The 21,246-nt window shown below is 52.9% G+C and overlaps 1 protein-coding gene across 1 annotated transcript in view; it reads right to left on the bottom strand.

Moving 5' to 3' along the window:
- The window catches only part of ASTN2 (astrotactin 2), a 351,063-nt gene that overhangs the window by 230,856 nt on the left and 98,961 nt on the right, over positions 1-21,246 (bottom strand). Inside the window, exon 4 of the mRNA XM_088527956.1 lies at positions 7,330-7,479. Within this exon, the coding sequence (XP_088384082.1) occupies positions 7,330-7,479 (150 nt within the window). The remainder of the gene's footprint in view (positions 1-7,329; positions 7,480-21,246) is intronic.

The raw sequence follows: 21,246 nt of genomic DNA, 5'->3' as shown, positions 1-21,246 counted from the left end.
GGGCCTTCCCGGAGCAAACGGCTGCTCCGCTGGCCCTCACCCAAGTGTCACTCTGAAACTATGGTGCTCAGCACCAGCTCTGTGTCCCGGCCCTCATCCTGCAGGCTGGGGATGCTCGGGATGAGGAGGGGACCCTGCGAGGGTCCACGGGGCCTTATCTGTGCACAGGAGGCCGGTGGAGGAAGAGGAGTGCTCGGGATGAAGAGGAGCACGCTCCTGTCAGCGCGTCTTTTATTTCTCTTAGAAGCGGTGCTGGGAGGGAAGTGCTGAGGAACAACAGAGAGATTCTAATCACTGCAACCAATTACTGAGAAGGGCAGAGCACTTAACAGAGACGGAGGGGGATGGAGAGGCCGTCTGACCCAGACGCTGCCGTTCGGTGCCGATCTCGCCGAGCCAGCGTGGAGGCTCCCAAGTCAGAGCCAGCTCCCAACGTCCTCCTCGTGTCCCCGCTGTCCCGCATGCACCATCCGCAGGACCCCGGCGCTGCTACTCACTATGAACTCAGAAGGTCCCTTCCTTTGGCTTTCCCTGAGTATCACACAAGCCGTTCTTGAAGGTGTCGTGGTGCTCAGCTTCCGAAGCGCCAGCAGCAGAGCAACCTATGCCAATAGGACCTCCAAAGGCTGACCTCTCCCTGGGCATCACCATCCATTAGAACACGTGGCAGGAACACCCAGGTGCTCTCCCGGGGTGTTGCACCGTGCCCACCACGCGCTCTCCGTACCCCTCGCATCCTCCTCTGCAGCCCAGTCTCCTCACTCAACAAGCTCTGCCTTCCCCTCAAAGAGGGAGGCAACACTGTGCTCGAACGCCGTGCATTAACCCAAATGCTCAATCTGTTTACATTTACCGAGACTTTGTAGAAGGAATTCCATCTCTGCATGGGCAGCATGTCTCCACAGCGGCTCTTAGAGAGGTGCACCTTCTGGGATAGTAAAGTTGTGCTTGCAGCTTAGCTCAGGCCAACGGATTAGAGCAAGCCTTGCAGAGACCAGCGCGCTATGAAAGGGTCTCCTGCCCAGGCCGGCACGCGGGTCCTCCTGCGCCGCAGAGCGCCCGCTCTGCTGCAGCCCCAGCAGCGAGCCAGATGTCTCAATAAAGGTGCTCTCGTCTCTAATCCTGTTTGCAGATTTACAAGCTCATTAATCCATTCAAACAGATCGCAGCTCAGCCACGCACCGGGGCAGGGTTCTCACTGTTGTTTTCGAGTCGGAAGTTAATTTAGACAGCGAACAAGGCAGGGATCCAAGGCAAACATGTTTCCTGATCACATAATTAAAGATCATATCATTAACGCACATGCACACCACAGCCAAGTAGGGCTGTGTAGGCAACCTCGATTTGGGCATTTGGGGCATTTCACTTTGCAGCTGTAACACCATTCCCACATAGTTTGTGGGCTTAGATACCTAGGGCTTCTATAGGAAAGTCAACATAAAGAAATCCAAGAATTCCCTCCCATGGTACTGCACAGCCACTCGGAGGATGGTGGGAATTACCCACCCCAAGGCAAAGAACCCGGCCCACGGGCCATCAAGAGCCACCAAGGGTGACCGGCGTTGGGGGAGATGAGACGCAAACTTCTCCCAGGGCTTCGTGAGCACCTGCTGGACACACGGGAAGGACGAGCCTGGGCTCTCCAGTCGCTCATCCACGTTCAGGTCGCGCATTGGCTCTCTCCAATCTCTGCCCACTTTTCCACCCATGCCGGCCACCCTTCCCAATCCAGACAGATGCTCTGTCTTCCCCAAAGCCTTTTTGGCTGCCCAAATCTGTGTGTATTTTATAAAGACACGCTTCTGTCATTAAAAAAAAACAAACCAACCAACCTGACATTTTAAATCCCTTTTCCAAAGCAAGAAGGTTAAAGAGCTTCTCAGTGAAACAATTATGGGCAAAAACAAATCAAAACCACATTGAAGAAATAAGTAACAGGAGCTCTCTGGGTGATTTCTGTCTGAGGCCAGGCTCAGTTCGGATGCTGGATATTGCAAAAGTGAAATCTGCTAATGAGCGGGAAGGGGGAGCCGTTAGTCGACACGCTGGGCTGTGCGGCACTGCAGCCCGCAGGCCCGTCCATGCCCCACATCCCTGTGCCCTCCCTTCCCGCTGCTCCCCAGCCACCTTGCTGCCCCAGAGCAAAGTGCTGCGGGCCACAACGGAGGGGCCCTGTCTCCAGGGGACTGCGGCTCCGCAGAGCTGCTCCGCTCCCCACTGCGGTGGCTCCTGGCATGGGGAGGGGGTGACAGCGCGGAACAGGGAGAGAAGAGCACGTGGGATCCTTGTTTCCTTGGCCGGGGTGGCCAGCGAGTCCCGGTGAGCATCACCTCGCTTGCAAAGTGGGCAGCCTCAAAAGGTACCTCAATGGGGCCGACCAGGAGATTTCCCAGCGTCCGGGGAACAGACAAGCAAGGCCCGAAGCCCCACGCGGCTCCCAGGCTCCATGCGATGCCTTGGGGAAGGGCCGCTCAGCAGCTCGTGGCCTCTGCTCATCACCGCATCGTATCAACCCCAGCATGTCCCTTGGCTTTATGTTTGTGCCCAAAATAAGCAGGCCACGACCCAAAGACAGCCAGGTCACAAGCTCCAGGGCCATTCCTGCCTCTGCCTCTGTGGCAGCAGCCTTTGGGAGCTCACCCACATCCATGCCCCTGTCCTTCGCCCCTGCTCAAGGTCCCTCCCGTGTCACCTGCTACTAGAGGACTCAGCTCCTGTGTCACAGCTGTCCCCGGTACCTGCACCCTCTGCTCTGCAGCTTCCTATGGAAATCAAGACGATGGCAGCTCCTCCGCCGCCATTCCCATCCCGACAGTGCAGGGAGATCTCTGCAATACGGACTGGCAGGGGTGACACTACTGTATAATTAGCTAAGTGGAAATTTTCTGTTTAAATTAATTTACCCCCAAAAGCACAACAGCTAATAGAAAACTCATCTACCAAACTTAGCCAGAAAACAAGGAAATCAGAAACAACCGGAGGGGAAGGGAAGATATAAACATTTGCTTTTGAAATGCATCCAGTCAACCCCCCAAAATCGCCAAAGAAAAGCAGCAACGCAGGATTTTTTTTTTAATGAAACATTCTGCTCTAGTTTTTGATTTCAGCAGCAGTACGCACACAAAAGAAGCCTTTGCCGTTGATTAAAATTCTTCCTTGTCATTGATCTTACTTTTTCCTTCTGCCTGTGCCCAAAGACACAAATGGGAGAAGGGAGGCGCTGCAAGAGGAGGCCGGATGCGGTCCCTCCGCGGCAGCAGTCGGGCCCACCAGCAGCTCCGTGTCCTCCTCCCTGGGCTCCCATAATTTGGGGTGTTTTGGGGGAAAACCAAGGCAAACCTTTCCCAACAGCCAGGGTGTTTTTAATCGCCTGCCCCAGGAGAGGGCACCAGACACCCCTCTCTGAACAGCAATGGCCCCACAGGCCCGGGCGCCAGCCCTGCGCCCCATGTGAGACAGGGCGGCCCTGAGGCACCGCGCAGCCCCGCTGGTCACCTCAGAGCACCCTCGGTCCCTCCCTGCCCACCGCCTCCCGCCGCGCTCCCAGCCGGACCCGCTTCCTGCCTCAGCTCCGCTCGGACAGGCCGGGATGCTGCTGGAGGCGGCCACGTTTGAACCCGGAGACGGCTACATACACTTTGGCAACCAGGAGGGCCAAACCAGGAGGGAATAGTGATTATGAAGACCTCTCCCAGGAAGCCAAAAAAAGAAGTCTCTTTGTAGAGCGATAGTTCCCTGGGGATCATAAATCCCCATGGCCCTGCTGCTGCCTCCGCCATCTCCTTGGGATGCTCCATCCACACAAGCCCTAGGCAGTCAGCAGTGCCAAGTCTCCCCTGGAAACCATCTCAACCTGCAGAGCTGGGAGCATTTCCCAAGCCAAGGAGAAGAGCAAGAGCTCCCCAAATTGAGTGAAACACCAGGAACTCACCGATCTGCCCAAGTCCTCATCCCATCTCCAAGCGCAGGCATCAGCTCCCTTGCAAGGAGAAGGTCCCTCAGTGGTGGCCACATGAAACGTGGACCCACTTGGCCAGACCTCCAGCTCCATTAAGACCTTGGCAGAGAAATCCTCCTTCCATCCACCCTTCCCACACCCAGCCTCTTATTACCTTCTCTCTCCTTGTATTATTTATAAGCTCTAAATGTGCTTCACTCAATAAAAGTGTTTGGGGAGAAAGTTTATATGTAAAAGGCATTACACAAAATAAAGTTATATGGTACTGTAAATGGAGGGTTTTTTTGATTTTTTTTTTTTTATAACGTAGATCTTCTCGGCAAAATATGACCTTTCCCAGAGCTGTTAGAAACACTTAGTGCAGAATCACATTTAATGACAGGCAATAGGCAGCAGTTTAAATGCACTTAGAGCGGGGAAGGGCAGCCAGGTAGAGCTGATTTGTTTTTGTTGGGTTGGGCTGTTGGGCTGTTTGTTTTTTGGTTTTGCTTTGTTTTTTTTTTCCTTCTTTTTTTGTAACACAAGGCTCTCCGAGCCCTTTTGGAGCCTTTTGCACAGGAGGAAATTCTTCTGCTGTTAGCAGTTCCTGCAGAGAGAGCACTCCAGCTGTAGGACTCTGATGAGGTTAAACATTAATTAAATTGAAGCGCGAAAAAATAATTACACACATGCATCCGTCAGGCCGACTTGTCACTACCCTGTAACAAAGTTGGATGCAAACTCCATCAGTGGAACTGTCATGTGGCTGTTAAGGGAAAATAAATGCATCCCAAACGGACAATTTCATTTAGGGGGAGAAAAAAAAATGGATTGCAAAGGATTAATGAGGCGAAGGGTTTGTGTTTGCAATTGGATGTAAAATGCAAACATAGTAAGTTGTGATATCATCATTTAACCTTAATGTTCGATAGCGTTCCAATCGCTCGCACGCCAGAGGGACAATTAAACACAAGCCATAAAAACAAAACTTCCAAAACGGGAAAGCAGAAGAGAAGTGCATGGAAAAGACATCCCTGATTCAGCAGCAGCACCCAGCCAAGATTGTCACAAGTGAACAGAAATATAAATTGTGAGAAAAAGAGATAGCGATAGGGCCGTGGGGAGCATTTTATTGGAGCTGCTAGAACTGGCTTGATTTTCAGAGCTGCTCGGTGATTTCTGACAAGGGAGACTTTTAAAAAAATTTTTCTCAGGAGTCTCAAGTGAGGACTCCCAGAAATAGAGACACTCAAAGCAGAGTCCCTGTTTGAAATTCATGGTGTACAGTACACCATTAACACTTAAGGCCACACAAAGGTCCCCACTGTGTCTGAAAGCATTTGCAATTATGAGTGTTAAGAGTTTCAGTGAGCAACAGAGACCCAGGGAAAATACGAGTGGGCACTGAGACTGAGCTGGCAAAGCCCGTGTTTCTTCTTCACACCTGCAGGCAAGAAAGCACCTGCCCCGCACCAGTGCCCCCAGGGTTATGGATTGGATTCGCACCAGAACCAAAAAGCAACACGTTTATCCAAGGCTCCTCCGGGTCCTGGGAAATGAAGGCTCCCTGCTTCTTGCAGTACCTTTGGGTCCACTGTAACCAGCTCCGGAACAGAAAGGGAGACCTGCAGGGCTCCTGCCCAAGCCGGCCCAGCAACCTGGCACCCTCCTCCCGGCCTCCCCCATCGACTGCCCTCCTCCACGTCCTGCCTGGGAGCCTCCTCCCCAAAGCCAGGAGTGGGAGAACCTGCCCTGCGCAGCCAGGTTCAGGGCTCAAATGGGAATCCTGCATCCAAAAGCCCCAGTGAGACAGACACTTGCAGGGAAGCAAGGTACAACAGTGCAGAGCATCATGCAAGAGGCTTTGGAGCATCTCCAGAGAAGGAGACTCCATCACCTCTTTGGGGACCCTGGCGCAGGGTGGCTGGACCTGCTGGTCTTTCCCTGCGCTGCCCAGGGCACGGCCACCATCGCTCCAAAGGGGCAGCCCCGACAGGAGGTCACTGACCGCAGGACCTAACAGGGCTTCTCTGCAGCTGCAAGGAAACGGAGACGTCCTCCGAAGCAGCGCAGAAATGAGCAAGAGCGAGGAGAGGCATCAGAGGTGGGAAGCTCTGGCAGACAGGGGCTTCCAGGCATCTTGCCCAGGGGTGAGCCGGTGACACCGAGGCTGGTGGTGGAGCGGGTCTCCTGGGCTCAGCTGGGAGGCTTAATCGACTTCAGTGACCAGAGAGCCGTCTGCCTTCAGGCAGTCCAAAACAGAATGCAAATAAAAAGGAAAAAAAAAAAAAAAAAAAAAAACAGCTGCTGCAGCGAATCGGGGAACTTCATCAGCAACTGTGGACCCCAAAGCACTCCCCTACTCCTGCTGAAACCCAGATATGTGCATTTGAATAACCGCTACAAAACAAACCAAATAATTTAAACCAGTTAAAGAGTCAGAACATTTTCTTCACACTAAGTGAATTATTTATGGGTAGAGCTATAATAAAAAAGTCCTCTCCAGGCCTGTATTGCAGGAAAATGTATCCAGAATAAAAGATCACATTTCAGACTCATAAATAAATGAAAAACAAAACCAACAGTAAACAGAGAGGAAACTATTTCCTCCCTGGCTTCCCGACGCTGCAGTGCACTAGGTAGCCCGGCGCAGAGCCCTGGCAGGAGGCTGCAGGGCCACCCCAGCACAGCTCCCAGCACAGCTCTCCAATGAGAGCCCAACCGAAAACCTGGACCCAAACTCTGCTCAACCCGCCTAGCTCACAAAAACCACCCTTTTTCTCAGCGGCAGTGGTGGGAGGCTATTCTTCTCTTGGGAAGCAACCCAGGGACCAAATCCTGCTCACGGGGCTATTCCAGCCAACCTCCTCCTCTTGCTCCAGAGATTTGGGAATAGCTAGTGGGACTACAAATACAAGCGTACAGTCCCCAAGATACTTGTGTGTGTCCAACCTCTGCAGCCCCAGATTGCTGTTCTCACCTCCTGTGTGGCCACAACATAAAAAAAAGCACCCAAACTAAGCACCAGCAAAGCGAAGGGAGGCCCCAGAGATGTGAGTTACAGCCCAAATAAAATTTACTCCTTCCCCTTGCACAGAAATCACATTTTGTTCTCATGATACTGGAACAGAGCCAGAGGTGCAGGGACCACAGACAAGTTCCTGGGGAGGACAGGAGGTGACAGCACTCCCGGCCGCCTTGCCCAGACCTCCCCAAGGATGCAGGATTTTCCCTTGTTCATCCCGACACAAGGAGGCCTATAGTCCCCCTCCGATTATGCGAGGTGACAGAGGTCCTCGGCGGAGCGATCCGGACACGAGGAGCTCCTGCCTTAGCCCCTGGCCGCCTCTCTCCCCTGGCCGCGTCGCGCACAACCGCGGGGGCAGCTTTACCTCGGGGCCGGCTCCGGCGCTTCCGTCTCCCCACGGCCGTGCTGCGCAGCGCGGGCTGCAGCTGCCCGATCTCGATGGGCGTGTTGGTGCGGAAGCTCTCCTTGAACTTCTGCATGAGGGACTCCACCGTCTCCTGCGTCACCTCGGGAGCTGCAACACCAGCAAAGGGACTGCGGTTAGGAGGTGTCGGGGCACCCGTGAACCCCCCACCCTTCCAGCCACCGTCACTCTTGCGAAGAGCAGTGTGATCCAGAGTCCAGGGCACACGGCAGAGCTCTGTCAATCTGGACTGCTGCAAGAAGCCACCTCCGGAGTCCAGCTGACACTTTCCAACTCTTACTGCAGCAACAGAATTGAGTGAATGGCGAGTTTAGGAAAGTTTCATTTTCCACTCCACTTTCTAACGCTTGCAATTATTCCTTACCTATTCCTAAACGCAAATGCAGGCGCAAATAGGAGTGCCATGGCTGAAGAGTTCAAAACTCACAGGCCATCGCTAGCCCCAGGAAGCCCGAATGGCACTGGGCTGGCTTAGGATCCTGCTTAACACTTTGGTGGGAGGTTGCAGTCAAACCCACGGCTTAGCAGGCCTTGCAGGTGAACGCATCCTCCACGGCAAGCAAATTCCAGAGCCGCGCAAGGGTACACACGGCTCCCAGCTTCGAGCTAGGTGAACAACCCGCAGAGCTGAACCGGCCACGAATTAACATGTTCAGCTGAATAAGGAGGTCCCTTTGGCCCTCTCACTTGGGCCTTCCATAGGCCTTCACCTCTATGCAGAGTGACGGCACCCGAGCTCCCAGAACAGCTTGTTTCAGTGCCACGCAGCAGATCGCACTCCTCAGCATTTAAGCAATTCCCACCCTTGCTCTCAGACACCCACCTAGCTAGTAATGCTGAAAAGAAAAAACAACAAAAAAGAACTGAGCTGTCCTACCAATTTTGCCACCCACCAGCACAACAGGCAGTTATTGGAAAGAATGAAAACACTAGCAAATGAGAAAGATGAAAATGAGGACCAAAGGTTTGCAGGTAACCTTCCAAAGGCCACCCAGGTCTGCCAGGTTGAAGCAAACAGTTTGACCTCTGCCAGCTCCTCAAATAAGCTCATTAGCAGGATGCGACCTCTGTTCCTGTCTGGTTTATGAGTCATGAAGCCTCTTTCTGCTCAGTTCATGAAGCTGCCCCAGCGCCCCACGGCGTCGGTGCCCATTTGGGGCTGGCAGCCCTGTGGACATCCCGCAGGGCTGTCACCAGCCCTGTGGACATCCCGCAGCCCCTCACACACAGGAGATCCTTGTCCCCTCCAGCTCCCTGCAGGGCTTTCCCTGACACCCCTGGCAGATGCTCCAGGGTTTAAGAGCTAACGCACTCACCCGCTGCATCTCCTCAGCCCAGAGACGCATTTGATATGTATTTTAGTTGGGGATACTCGGACTCCTGGTGGGCTCGGCACACACCACTGCCTCAGCCCGTGGATGCCAATTCCCTTAGCAGCAGGTGGCAGAGCTCATTTAGTAACAACGGGGGCATTTGTAACCCCAGACAAGGACACGATGTAAATGAGGAGGGGCCAGATGAGATGGAGAGGGCTCCACAACTTGCCCATGCTGAAGAGAGAAGCAGCCCCCGCAGGAGGAGCAGCAGCACCGCCAGATCAATGAGTGGAGTCGCAGCCCCTTCCCCAAACCAAAGGCCTGGAGTGAAGGAGGGAGGAAGGGGAGAAGACAGAGGAGGGGATGAGCGACGGGAGCAGGCAGCGATACCAAGGGAGCGCGTGGCTGCGCTGTGAGCGCGAGTGCGTCGCCCTCTGCGTGCCCCGGGGCCAGAGGCGCTGCCAGCGCCAAAAGCCTTCCACCTATGGAGGGAACGGGCCCAGTCGCCCTCCCGGGACACCCACTGCAAGCGAGATGCCGTGCCTGAACCCGGACCCGCTTGGAACAGAGCTGGTTACAAATGGGCCCGTCGAAGTCCTCAAGTCCTGGCTTTGGACTGACACCATGTGCTTTTCCAGCTGGACACTCTGGATGAGGGGTTGCACCGGAGAAGAGCGGCTGCTCCCCATCTGTGTCAGGACATGCCCTGGGGGACCAGATATATCGTGTCCTCCGTTATTCAACATCGGGGTCCCCAAGCACCACAGCTCACAAGAACAGGAGAGCTCTGGGGCTGCGGATTTGCAGCCAGCACTGCAGGGTACTGCGGTGCTGGATACCCTGCAGGTGACCCCACAGGGGAAATCAAGTGCAGGAGAGGCCCAGGAGAGGCCTCGGGAGAGCATCTTGCCCCATCTCCTGTCATTCCTGACAGGCCGTGCCAAGCTCAATCCTGCGGCGCTCCTGGAGGGATGCTGCAGGGCCGCCTGCGCTCCAGCCGCTCGCCCCTGCGAGTGCCCTTGGCGGCAGAGCCCAGCGCCCCAGCACAGCGCGTGCGATGGCCAAAACCCTGTCCTGGAAGCAGGCGGGGAGGAGGCCACCCAAACTGTGCTCCTGAGGCTGCCGGGCTCCGCTCCTTCGCCCGGGACAGAGCGGCTGGACGCCTTCGGCAGCATCGCAGTCGCTCACGACTCTCTCACCACCTTCAGCAGCTGCACGGGGACAAGAGATTAGCGTAGCAGGGCCTCCCTGCAACCAGATGGCAATTTATTTGAACCTCGGGGCTGCACAATATATAACGTATACAAGTAGAGCAGGGATCTTCGGAACTGCCTGGCTAAAGCTTATTTACTGAAAGGAGGCCAGAACAAGAGTGTGATGGGAGGAGGAGGAGGGGGGTGAGTTTTCAGCTAGCTCTGCAGCGTCGGGAGGTCGCAGCTCCGTCATGTTCCTTGCTCGGCTGACAGGAATAATCAGCGACGTTGTGATCGTACCCCATCTGGTCACCGCGCTCAGCGCATCAATCCAGAGGCATCTGCTTGACTGTTTGTCAGCGCGGCGAATGCCAAGAGCCGGGCGGGGGGGCACTGTCTTGGTGGGGAGATAGTCCCAGCAGTTGTCGGCTATTTGCAGTGTTACAAATATTTACTCAACCTCCAGGAAACAGAGAGAAAACCCGGCATTCCCAGAGTGCCTGGCAGCTCCCTATCTCCTGTGCATTGGCACCTCCTTGGCCTGTCCGTGTCCCAGCTTGGGAGCAGCATGGGGAAAGCCCTTTCCCGGGTGACCTCGGCTGGTGGAGTTTGACCTGGGCAGCACAGCAGGAAGGAAACTATCACTGCCGAAGCCAGGCTATGGGGACTCAACCTGAATCATCCCTGGGGTCAGAGATTGGAGGGAGCTTTGCCCACTGCCAACTACGTAGGAAGGAAGGAAGAGGATCCCAACGCACAGCAAGGAGGCACAGCATCAGCAGAGAAGTAGGTCCCTACTGAGCCTGAAGACGTCCACCACACCTGCACAGCAGATACTGCCCTCCATAGGCTCCTGCACCTTGTCTTCTCACCCAGCAACGTCCATAGGCAACAACCACCTGAGCTTTTAGAGCCAGAGATAAGAAAACCACCCACTCTGCTGGCTACCATGTGCAGAGGCCACCGTACACAACCACATGACACACGTGGGCGGCGGCGGCCGCACGTGTCCCGCTGGAGGCTGACGAGACGCTCACGTGCTGGGGGCAGCATTCGCGTCGCCCCGTGAAGTTTTAATTGCTCGGAGGAGGACGGGAACGCGGCGGCGCGAGGCTTCAATCACACAGCGCTTCAGCTCTGCCCTGCGAACCCGCGTGGGATGCGTGGGATGGCAGCGCTGAGCACAGGCTGCGGGGCCACCGCCACCGCTTTGTCACTGGTTCCTCCTTACGCCTGTCAGCGTTGGCCAAGTGAGACACGCTTTGCGGCATGACGCAACTGCCCTCTCTGAGCAAAGTCTGCCCAACCGTCTTCTATCCTATCCTATCCCCTGTTTCCAAGGTAAAGGAGATAAATTCACCAGGACTATTTAGCTTACATCTCCGTCACTGCTTTGGGGAGCTTTTAAAAGCACAGCAGAGGTGGTGAGATCCACCCAAAGGTTTGGCACATCGCTAGTGTCTCATCGTATCTGTGGCAAACACTCCCCTTCCAAGTGAGGGGGTTTGGCAGCATAAGACCATCCTAAAACAAGCTGAAACACAGGCAATATCAGGCTATCCAGCCTCTGCAAATCAACTTCCATCTCCGTTAGTGATTTCAGTACAACAGCTGAAGGTCAATGTACCTTTGTGGAGCACATGACATGTTCTCATTGTACACCCGCCTGCTGTCCACCCCCATACTCTGTTCTGAAAGCGATTTGCTCTCCTTATGGCTCCCCTATTTGTTTGCATGTCTCCCACAAAACAATTCATACCAATAGCCATTCTTCTAGTTGCTGGCACGAAATGCATGGGAAAATATGTTGTTTGGATGAAAATTAAAAAAACAAGTCATCAACAGAACAGCATGAGTGATGTTTGGGTAAAAATACATTGCAACTGTGATAAAACGCAGAAGCATCCGCTTGGCCTTTAGTGGGATTTCCACAGAGGCAGTGGAGGTGCTCCCGAGCTTACCCTGTCCCAACGCTGCTGTGTCCCACAGCCATGTTCCTCCAAGGGCCAAAGCCAACCCCTGCCCACTGCTCATCCCAGAGGAGGAGGTGGGATTGTTTCCCTCCCAAGCTCTGCCATAGTCCCATCCACTTGGCCTGAATCTGCTGGAAAGAAGGACAAGGCAGGTGGCCATGCGAGCATCCGATATCCCTTGGGAATGGACCTCACAATCCTGCTGAGACATCTGAGGGTCTTTGGACGCTGCCTCGAGGCCCCAAAGGAGAAGTCCTGGTGCGTGTTGGAGAACTGCCCTCAGCCGAAGGCAACGCTCGTGTGCTGGCAGGGCCCCAGCAGCCACTGAGCACCAAAGAGCCTTGCTAGATGCTGCACCAAACCCGAGCAGGGCAGGAGAAGAGCTGGCAGCTTCCCAAAAACAGATCCAGGGCCTCGCATTTCCACTGAGCGGGCTGGGAGTGCTGCATGGGGCCACAGCTCCTTTTTGGCAGTATATTAAAATAGAGCTGCAGGACTTACGGTCTGCAAAGCGGACAGCTTCCCGGAGCCTGCCGTTCTTCAGCATTTGGCTTGAAGTCTCAGACCACGGAGCCATGAGGGTCCTTACTTTAAGCAATGTTTATGTTCTCCTAAGTGCAGGGAGAACACTGGAAATGCCAGCTTGTATTAGAGTTTCCTACACTAGACACCAAAAAAAAAAAAAAAAAAAAACCACAATAAAAACCCACCTTTTTCTTTTCTAGCACTTGATTTTCAGGCATCAGACCCCAACTTGGTTCCCCAAATTTACCAATGGTTTAAATGCTGCCAGAGTTTTGGAGGGGAGACTGCACAGAGCACTAGCAGAGAAGCTCAAGAACTGCTCACCTGAATGCACCAAAATCAAAATCTTTCACAGAAACACATCAAACTCAATTACAAATTAAATGGAAAAGTTGGAATGCAATTAGAAACCAAGGTCATTGGGATTTTTCCTTCTTATTTGGCTTTTGTATGCATTTATGATGGCCCCTATGGCCATGTGTACAATCCAGTCCCTTGTTTGAGGCACAACCTCCCCTCCCAGACCATCCCCCTCGCTCTTCCTGACTGCATCCAGTATTTTTCAGATAATCTCTTTCTACACACGGGGCACGGGTGCTCTCCTGTGAATCACTGATGCTGATGGTAAAGGTCTAATGCATCATTACATCCGCAACACACTATGTAAACGTACATGCGCACCAGCTATGTGTTGAATAGCTTAAGTTTAATACGTCGTAATTGCTTTATGTGAATCAAACCCCTGAGATTCAATAAGGTCATTTTGATGTTTCTGAATCAATATTTTGGAAATTTCCATTCTAGAAAGTATTTCAAGATATTGACTTTTCTCTCCTACTTGGAATGAGCATAAATTTCACAATGCTGGAAGTTTTCCACATGGAGGAAACTCTGTTTTCTCACCAGCTTTAAATAATGGGTGTTTGTTGTTTTTTGAAGCATGAAATAAGCAACAGTGTTTGTTCTGAAACTGGAATGTGGACCGATTTTCAACAGTGCCACTCCAAAGGTACTAAGCTTCAAAAAGCAGAGCGCCTTACTAGCATAAAATTAAATAATTATGCCAATGTCTATGTGACAAAGGTGGGAAAAAATTATACTGCTATTTTACACATATGGGAAAGAAAATACATCTGGAGAGAAATCTCTTCTAACAATCACAGTGAATACAGCAAAAACCTGAGAAACACTGAGAACTTTACTACTCCATCCTGTTCTTTTAGCCACCAAATCCCTCTACTGCCTCTGGCTTCATCAAGACCCTCTGCCCCCATCAGTCACCTGCTCCAACCAGTCCATCTCAAGCAGCACAAGCACCAAGTCCAAACAACTCTTGGAGACTGCTGGGCGCGTTATGGAAACAACTCGGGGTATGTGCATGTACACATCAAAAAGACCCCAGCTAAGCAGAAATAATCACATATACCCACACATCTGAGCCAAACACAAGGGAGCAAGTGTCTCCTGCAATGCAAGCACCTCCAGGTCACCCACCGGGGAAAAGGCAACGAGGGCACCGCGTGCTCTGCCTGAGGTGGCCCTGGCCCCCTCCTCAGCTGTGCCCTGGCCTCCCAGCCCCAGCAAACACTGATCTAGGCAGAATCAGCATCTCCCAGAGAAACTCTCTTACCCAGAAGGGCTTTCAGATTCACCCAAACAGGACTAGGGAAACAAGGCGCATTTTCACAACACACTTGTATTCCACCTCTGCTATTTCCTCCTTCTCTCTCTCAGCCCTTTTTTGGGGAGAGGAAGGGCGGGGGGGTCTTTAAAATAGAAAATTCATACATTTCATTAAAATAGATCTTAATATATATTAATAGATCATTATATATATTAATAGGTCTCTCTCTTTAAAAATAGATCTTCATGCATAAGAAATTGATTTTAATTGTAAATTGCAGGGGGAGGGTAGAGAGAAGAGAGAGAGAGAGGAGGGGAAAGCTCCATCCGAGATGTCTCCTTTGAGGCAAGCTGAACAAATGTACTTTCCTCCTTCATATATTCATGAGATGACTGGTTCTCTAGCCCTTCTCCACCACCCTCAGTTCCGGGCTCAGAGCCAGCACACTCCTTATCTGGTACGAGGCAGGAAAAAAAGCATGATAAGATCAGAAGTTTTGCAGTAGTTTAACAAATCTGAAAAAGTCTCCATTGGTTTTTAATAAAGCTAGGAGCATGCGATGGCTACGGGAAGAGCGAGACGCCTGGAGAGGCTGACGCAGAGCGTAGGAGGTGGCAGGAGCTCCCAGACTGGCTCCTGCAGCCAGGAGGGGACGGAATGGGGACAGCCACGCAGGAGCGGAGCCACCACCGCGAGACGGGCAGAGGCTGCAGCCTGCGGCTATTTAGGAGTCGTCCAACAGCGAGATGTGACCACGAGCATGCCTGGAGGTTTGTCCCCATGGGCTTCCTCTTTCGGATGAGGACAAAAAAGTCTTGGGTCAGCAGGAGCTGGAGGAAGCCCATGACACACAGGAATAAGCAGACATTTCCTGCAGCTATTCCCCCCCTACTCCTACCCCTCTTCCCTCCCACCACAACCAACCAGGCACCTTTTAGGCTTGGCAGAGGCTCTGCAAGGAGCCGAGTTCTTCACAACTCCTGCCCGTTCTTCCTGCAGCCTCCTCAGGGAGGGAGAAATCCCAGAGAGCTTCCTCGGGGCTCCCTGCAGAGCTCCTTGGGGTCACTCTCCACCAAGCTGCCACCACCTCTGTTGCTGTGCATGCCCTGAGCTGCTTCCGCTCTGTTTCCAAAGGAGATGCAGCTCTTGTGATTATGTTGCTGTCCCTTCTCTGCACCGAGCTACCTCAGGAGGGACCCATTTCCAATCGCGGGCAAGGCTGCAACCTAAGCACAGTCCTTAAGGGACACTGGAGAATCCACACCGCAGACGGTGACTTTATAAATGCCTTGACTGCAGGAAAGATATCAAAGGGAGCTTCCTAAATACCAAGTAAAGTCAGTCTTTGGATGCAAGCCCACATGGAACCGAGGACCCTGAGTCACGCTGCTAGCATCACTATTTCCTTAAAAAATCCCTGCTAACGCCAACGTAGCCAGCTCGGGCAAGCAAACGTGGCCGTTGCTGCTTTCAGAGCATTCGCAAACCCGCACAAGCTCCCACGGGCTCCCGCAGGCCGCCCCGAGCCGCATGGGAGCTGGGGCTGTCCGAGCGCCCGGAGCACAGCGGAATCTCCTGGCCCCTGCGACCAGCCCGCGGGGCTCAGGGAGCAGGGACTGGGACGGGGGTAGCGAGGCAGCAGGCACAGCCACATGGACAAGCTTTGTTGCCTTTGCAAGCATGACAGAGTGGCTAATTGGGCTAGACCAATCATGCTACGCTGAGTTAGGATAAGCTGTCTCATTTTCTCACTGGTTTCAGTCCACTACAAAGAGACTGAGTCCAGTTTCTCAGATTCTGACCCAGAGTCATTAGGCTGGGTGGTCATAGGCTGCTTTGGCACAGTCCAGTACAGACCAGGCAACCTTCAACCAAAGAGCAAATTCAGGTTCCCAGGCCCTGCTCCGGTCTTCCTAATCCCGGCAGACAGGACAGAAAGGGGTTAATCCCATTAGTAACACCCAGCTTTCTGGTTCTCCTCTGCTTTGGTCCCATGCAAAGCCTCACTATTCCTCCCAACTTCAGGAGGAAATACCTGCAGCTCTCGGCCTTGCTCCAGCCAGAACTGCTGCTAATCAAACTGGCAGGAGCCCCAGGAGAACATCCAGCCTGCAGGGAAGGGGAACTGAAAGGCCAGGACACAAAGCAGGACCCTCCGAAGCCATCGCGCGCCCTGACCCTTCTTCATCCTCTCCCCAGTCACGGCGCTCAATCACTTCCCAGCTAATTGCCTCCACTCATGTGTGCAAACTAAGCATTTACTGGAAAATGCCACGGAATGTTAATTTCATTTGGAATTGGGTAATTGCAAAGCACTTCCATTTTTTTTTATGATATGAAATGAATAAGCATTGTATTAATGGCACCGTTTCCAACTACGACCACAATCTCAGCCCTATCGACAGGAGCTGTGAGCTGCATCTCATCCCTCACATTCCCTGCTACTTCTCCTTCCTTCTTTCCCTTCCTCCCTGCTACTTCCCCAGCTTCCTACTTTTTAGTTAAGACAATGCAGTAGGATCATTAACACATAGCAAAAGACCAAACACTGAAGAGAGCATCCAGCAGCTGCTGCCTCCCTGAACAGCTCTACGATGTGAGCACCCTGCAAACCAGCTGGTCACGGCCCTTCTGGGGCTTTTACCTGCTGGGTTTGACCTTCCTGGGAGCTGCTTCTAGCCTAGAAAATCCCTGCGGGATGAAGACATTTCTAGCACACCCTCCTGACACCTCCAGGACATTTGTCCCTTATCACATGTCTCCTCCTGCTGAGAACCACAGCAAGGAAAAACCTTCAGGCACAGGATCTCCATCTACAGCCTGCTCCATCTTTCCCAACTGCAGCACCAAGGGGTACTTGAACTATTGGAGAAGCTGCATCCTGGCATCTCCAGCAGCCCAGCTGAAAGGAAGCTCTTAGCTCATCTTTTTTTAAGACCTGCCATAACTTTTTAGCTTACACAGTGAGGAAACAGAAGCAAGGAAGATGGGCAGGCCCTCGGCAGCAGCTAATGTTTCTCAAGTTATAAAATAATTGAAAAGTTAAATAAAAACACTCTGGAGGAAGCTTCCCTATTTGGTGCTAATGGGCGCATGAGGAATCCCAGCCTAATGTAGCGTGGAGTAGGCAGGAGAGCAGCGATCTCCGAGCGAGGAGGGCCCCGAGCTCCAGCCTCCCCTGCCCATCGCTCCCGTCCTCCCCGGGCACTCAGCACTCCCTGGGAAGGGTCAGGAATAAAAACGGCTGCAAAACAGCAAAGGGAATCCTGCTGTGAAAGGCGGATGAGGGCAGGGATAGGATGGATAGGGACCCACCGGGGTTCCTATCTGGCCAAGCAATCACAGCAAGTGGATGCACCTGGAAGCAGGAGCACTTCATCACTTGGAATGCTGCATTAGTGGCTTCTGGCATCCCTAGGGATGGGAAGGAGTAGGAGAGTGCACAGCAAGGAGCAAGGGCTGCAAGTGGGAGACCTGGCACGGTGACCCCTTTCCACCTTTCTAAACCACCCCCTTGGCACTGGGGTGTATATCTGCACTACTGCCACCAACCCAGCTCCTGTCCCACACACTCCAGCCTCCACACAGAGGCAGAGGTACCAGCTGGCCAGTGGATCTGCTGGTTACACATGAACCTGCCTTTGCCCAGCAGGCACAGGAAGACCCTACTCCCCATTTGTGCATGCAAAGAGGACAAAGAAGCGACGATAACCTGAACAAGGCGGGCAAACCACTAAAAACCCCTCTTGGGTTGTATCCAAAAAGCTTCGCCTGCACAAACACTGCACAGACACCCAGCTAAAGCAGCCCCTTTTTAACCACATTGGAAAAGCCAACACAAGCAGGTCAGTGCGGGCAGCTGGGTGAAAATCAGCCACCTCGAGCAAAGAACAAGAGCAGTCCCTGGTCTGAGAGCTGATGCGCTGGCTCAAGAGAAGAGCTGGACCTGCAGAAAAGCCTGGAGAACCCAGGTTATGGAAAGCAAAGCACTTCCAAAGCACAAAGGAGCAAAGCTGGGCACCAAGCGAGCCAGGGGCCTTTGCGAGCAGGAGCCGCAGGGAGGCGAGTCACTGCCAACCGGCAGCTCCGCGGGGCCTGCGCACAGGATGGATCTCAAGCACCTTGTTAATAAGCTTCCCTCCCGCCGAGTCCTTCAGGTAGGTTGCTGCCTTGTGATAAATGGGGCTGGAAGGTGCCTGCAGACCTAGTGCCTGCACAGGTGCCCCGTCTCGATCTGTCTTCCTTAGGAGCTGGCTGACAAAACTAACGGTCTCGGAGGCGCAGCCGGCTCGAACATGACTGATAGGAGGGGGACACACAAGCAGAGCAAAGCAGCTGTCGCGGCGCTGGCCTCCTTGTTCTCCATCTGTGAGCCCGGGGGCTCGGCCGTGGGGTGCTCTCCAGCAACGGGCAGGCCTCGTGCGGGTCAGGGCTGCTCCATGGCACCGAGGAGAGCTGAGGATGGAGCCCCCTCTTCAGCCGCTCCTCACACCCCACCTGGTTTAACCACAATGCCCACAAAAAGCCAAGGAAGAGACAAGTGACACCCAGCCAGCAAGTCAGGGCTGAGAAAACAGGACCATCATCCTGCGTCCCCACGTACATCAGCGCAGTGACAGCCTCAGTCCGAGTGACACCTCTCGGGGGCTGCCTAAGAGATGATCGGCACCTATTTCTTTCCAGCAGAGACCAAAAAATTGCAGGGATTTTCTCCTTCGCTTCCAGCCACCACCTCTTCAGGGTGACTTCAGGAGTTTCTGCTCCACGCGAGCTCCGTTTCGCTGATGAAACGGCATTGGAGGAGCTGAAGAGATCGCAGCCTGCACTGCACAGAAAGAGGCTGCCTGATGCAATGCACTGTGGAGCACACACAGCAGGGAAACCGGGGGAGGACGCTTGAGATCCCTCAGGGTCACCCAAGGAGAATAAAAAGTTTGAAAGTTACCATATTATTTTTTATATTTTAAATCAGGTATAAACAGCAGCAAAAAAAAAAAAAAAAAAAAAAAACCCACACATCTCAAAGGCAGTCCTGGTCACCAACCGGTCTACAGCCCAGCTCTGCCTTTAATAATGTAGTGCTTTATCAAACATTCATAGTTATGCACAGAGTGATGAACAATGCGAGCCTGGCATCTATAAAAATATAGTTCCTGATGGCTTGTTTTCTTTGGCCAGCCAAAACTTCACAGCTTATCTTCTGTGAGCTTGTGATTTCGCCTGGATGAAAAGCATTTTGGACACCTGGGGAATCTGGGGCTATTGCACACAGAAGTGCCGTGACAACTTGAACAGGCGTCAAGGGGCTGAGACAGCCCCATAAAACCCAACAAACCTCACGTTCAAAGAGCTGCTGCCTTGATGGGCTACAAGTCACGCAGCTTTGGCTGGAAGGGGAGACTACAAGGACCCTCCTCTTTGGGTTCAAGCTACTTGGCTATTCCAGGCTTGGGATGTCACACAGCATCAGGGTGAGACCAACCCACATCTTGCAAGTCAGTGATAAACCAGTGGGACTTGATGAAGCTGCTGTCCCTTTGGGATGCTCAGTGAAATGCTGGTATGTTAAAACATCCCTTTTCCCTTCAATTCCCCGTAGCACCATCAGAAGCCACTTTGCCATCTGCTTCTTCCCTCCTCTGTCTCATGAAATTACCAAGCAGGATACAGCAAAAGCAAAGGAAGGGGAGGAAAAACAACAAAATCCTCACACTGGACAAACCCCACCATGAGAGGATTTTCTCAGCGGCAGCTCTTGGAGCAGGCCACAGAAAGTCCCAGCTGGAGAAGAGATGGTTAAGCCTTAACTAGTCACGAAGCACATAGCAGCATGACACGCTGTGCTCCACGGGCACACCAGCACTGCCAGGAGCCCCAAACACCTCGTGCCCAGGGAGGACGCACAAGCTCCAAGGGAGACACCAGCTTCTCCAGTGGCTTCCCAGGCTGGGAGCCCCTGTGGGTTTGCTTTGGCTGAGCAGGATTGGAGCAGGTAACGGGATGGAGAAGCTCAGGGGAGGCGCACAGGGGAGCCCTGCAGTGCACCAGCCCAAACCAGCATCATTCCCTCTTCTCGGCAGAGGAAAAGCCTCACGCACCTCTTGCCCAGCTGTGAAATTAGGTTGGAACCAGATGGGAAGGTGCAATTTCATGCTCTGCTACTTCCCAAGCAGCTCCTGCCCCTTGCCTGCAATTCCAGTGCTGTCCAAGCAGGACCCCCAGCGCAGCCCCCCAGCTCACACGTGTCTCAAGACCTCTCCTTGCTCAGCCCCGTAGCAGAGAACGGGCCTGCAATGTCAATGTGCTCCCCTCTCCTGACCTCCCCAAGGAATAAAAGCAGCACCGAGGCATCCACAGGGTTGTCCCCATGACAACCCAGACTGGGACCTGATGCAATCGGTTTTCTATGACAGGGCAATCAAAACAAGCCTAAAACTCCAGCTTGGGAGTTCTCCCTTCAGAGCCAGAAAGACAAATCATACATTAATTATGACCAAGTTTATGTCTCTGGAAAGCAAAGTTTTTCCCTGGCATACATATACATTTTCAAAATAGCATATCCATCATAACCTCTGCAATAGGGACCCCTATTCTCTCTATTTTTCTTCAACTATGCACTCAAATCACTTGGACTTGAGCACATTTGAAAAGTCATGCTTAACGGGTCTGATAACTAAAGACACCAGATAAGCACGTGCTTAAATGCTTTATTGAATTGGGACTCGTTTCTTGTCCAGGAAGGTCTAATTTATTTTGATTTCTTCTAAGCTGAAATTTGCAGTGGGATTTTTGTCAGGCAGGAATCAGCAGACCGCACTGAGCACTTTTCACTGCAGTCACATGAGCTGCACGAATATACATTTTAAAAGGTCTGGTGGAATTATGCAAAAAGTTGGTGGGGATTAGATCTGGGGAAAAGCTGATCAAATACAAAGAGGGCCATGATCCCATTAGGTCACGGAAAAGAAGATAGAGCTCCAAGACACATCAGATACCAACCCGATGCACTGTCCCATTTTAGCTTCCAGCCCCAGCACACGCTAAGCCATCGTTTTATTTATTAAAGGCTCGGGAAGCCTCTGGTTAGTGCTGTGATTCACGGGCGCGCTGCAGCTGCTTGCAGGAGTGCAGGGCGGCTGCAGACGAACCCCCATGAGCAGCCAGGTGCCAGCCCCGCCATGGGGACGGCACCGCGGGGACGGCACCGCGGGGACAGCGCCCTCCGT

This window comes from Tinamus guttatus, unplaced genomic scaffold, assembly GCF_059628265.1.
Source record: "Tinamus guttatus ecotype Peru unplaced genomic scaffold, ASM5962826v1 Tinamus_guttatus_pri_ptg000297l, whole genome shotgun sequence".
In the NCBI taxonomy this organism is placed as follows: domain Eukaryota; kingdom Metazoa; phylum Chordata; class Aves; order Tinamiformes; family Tinamidae; genus Tinamus; species Tinamus guttatus.
Note: the sequence above shows the minus strand (reverse complement) of the source record. Positions and strands in the feature narration are given on the sequence as shown.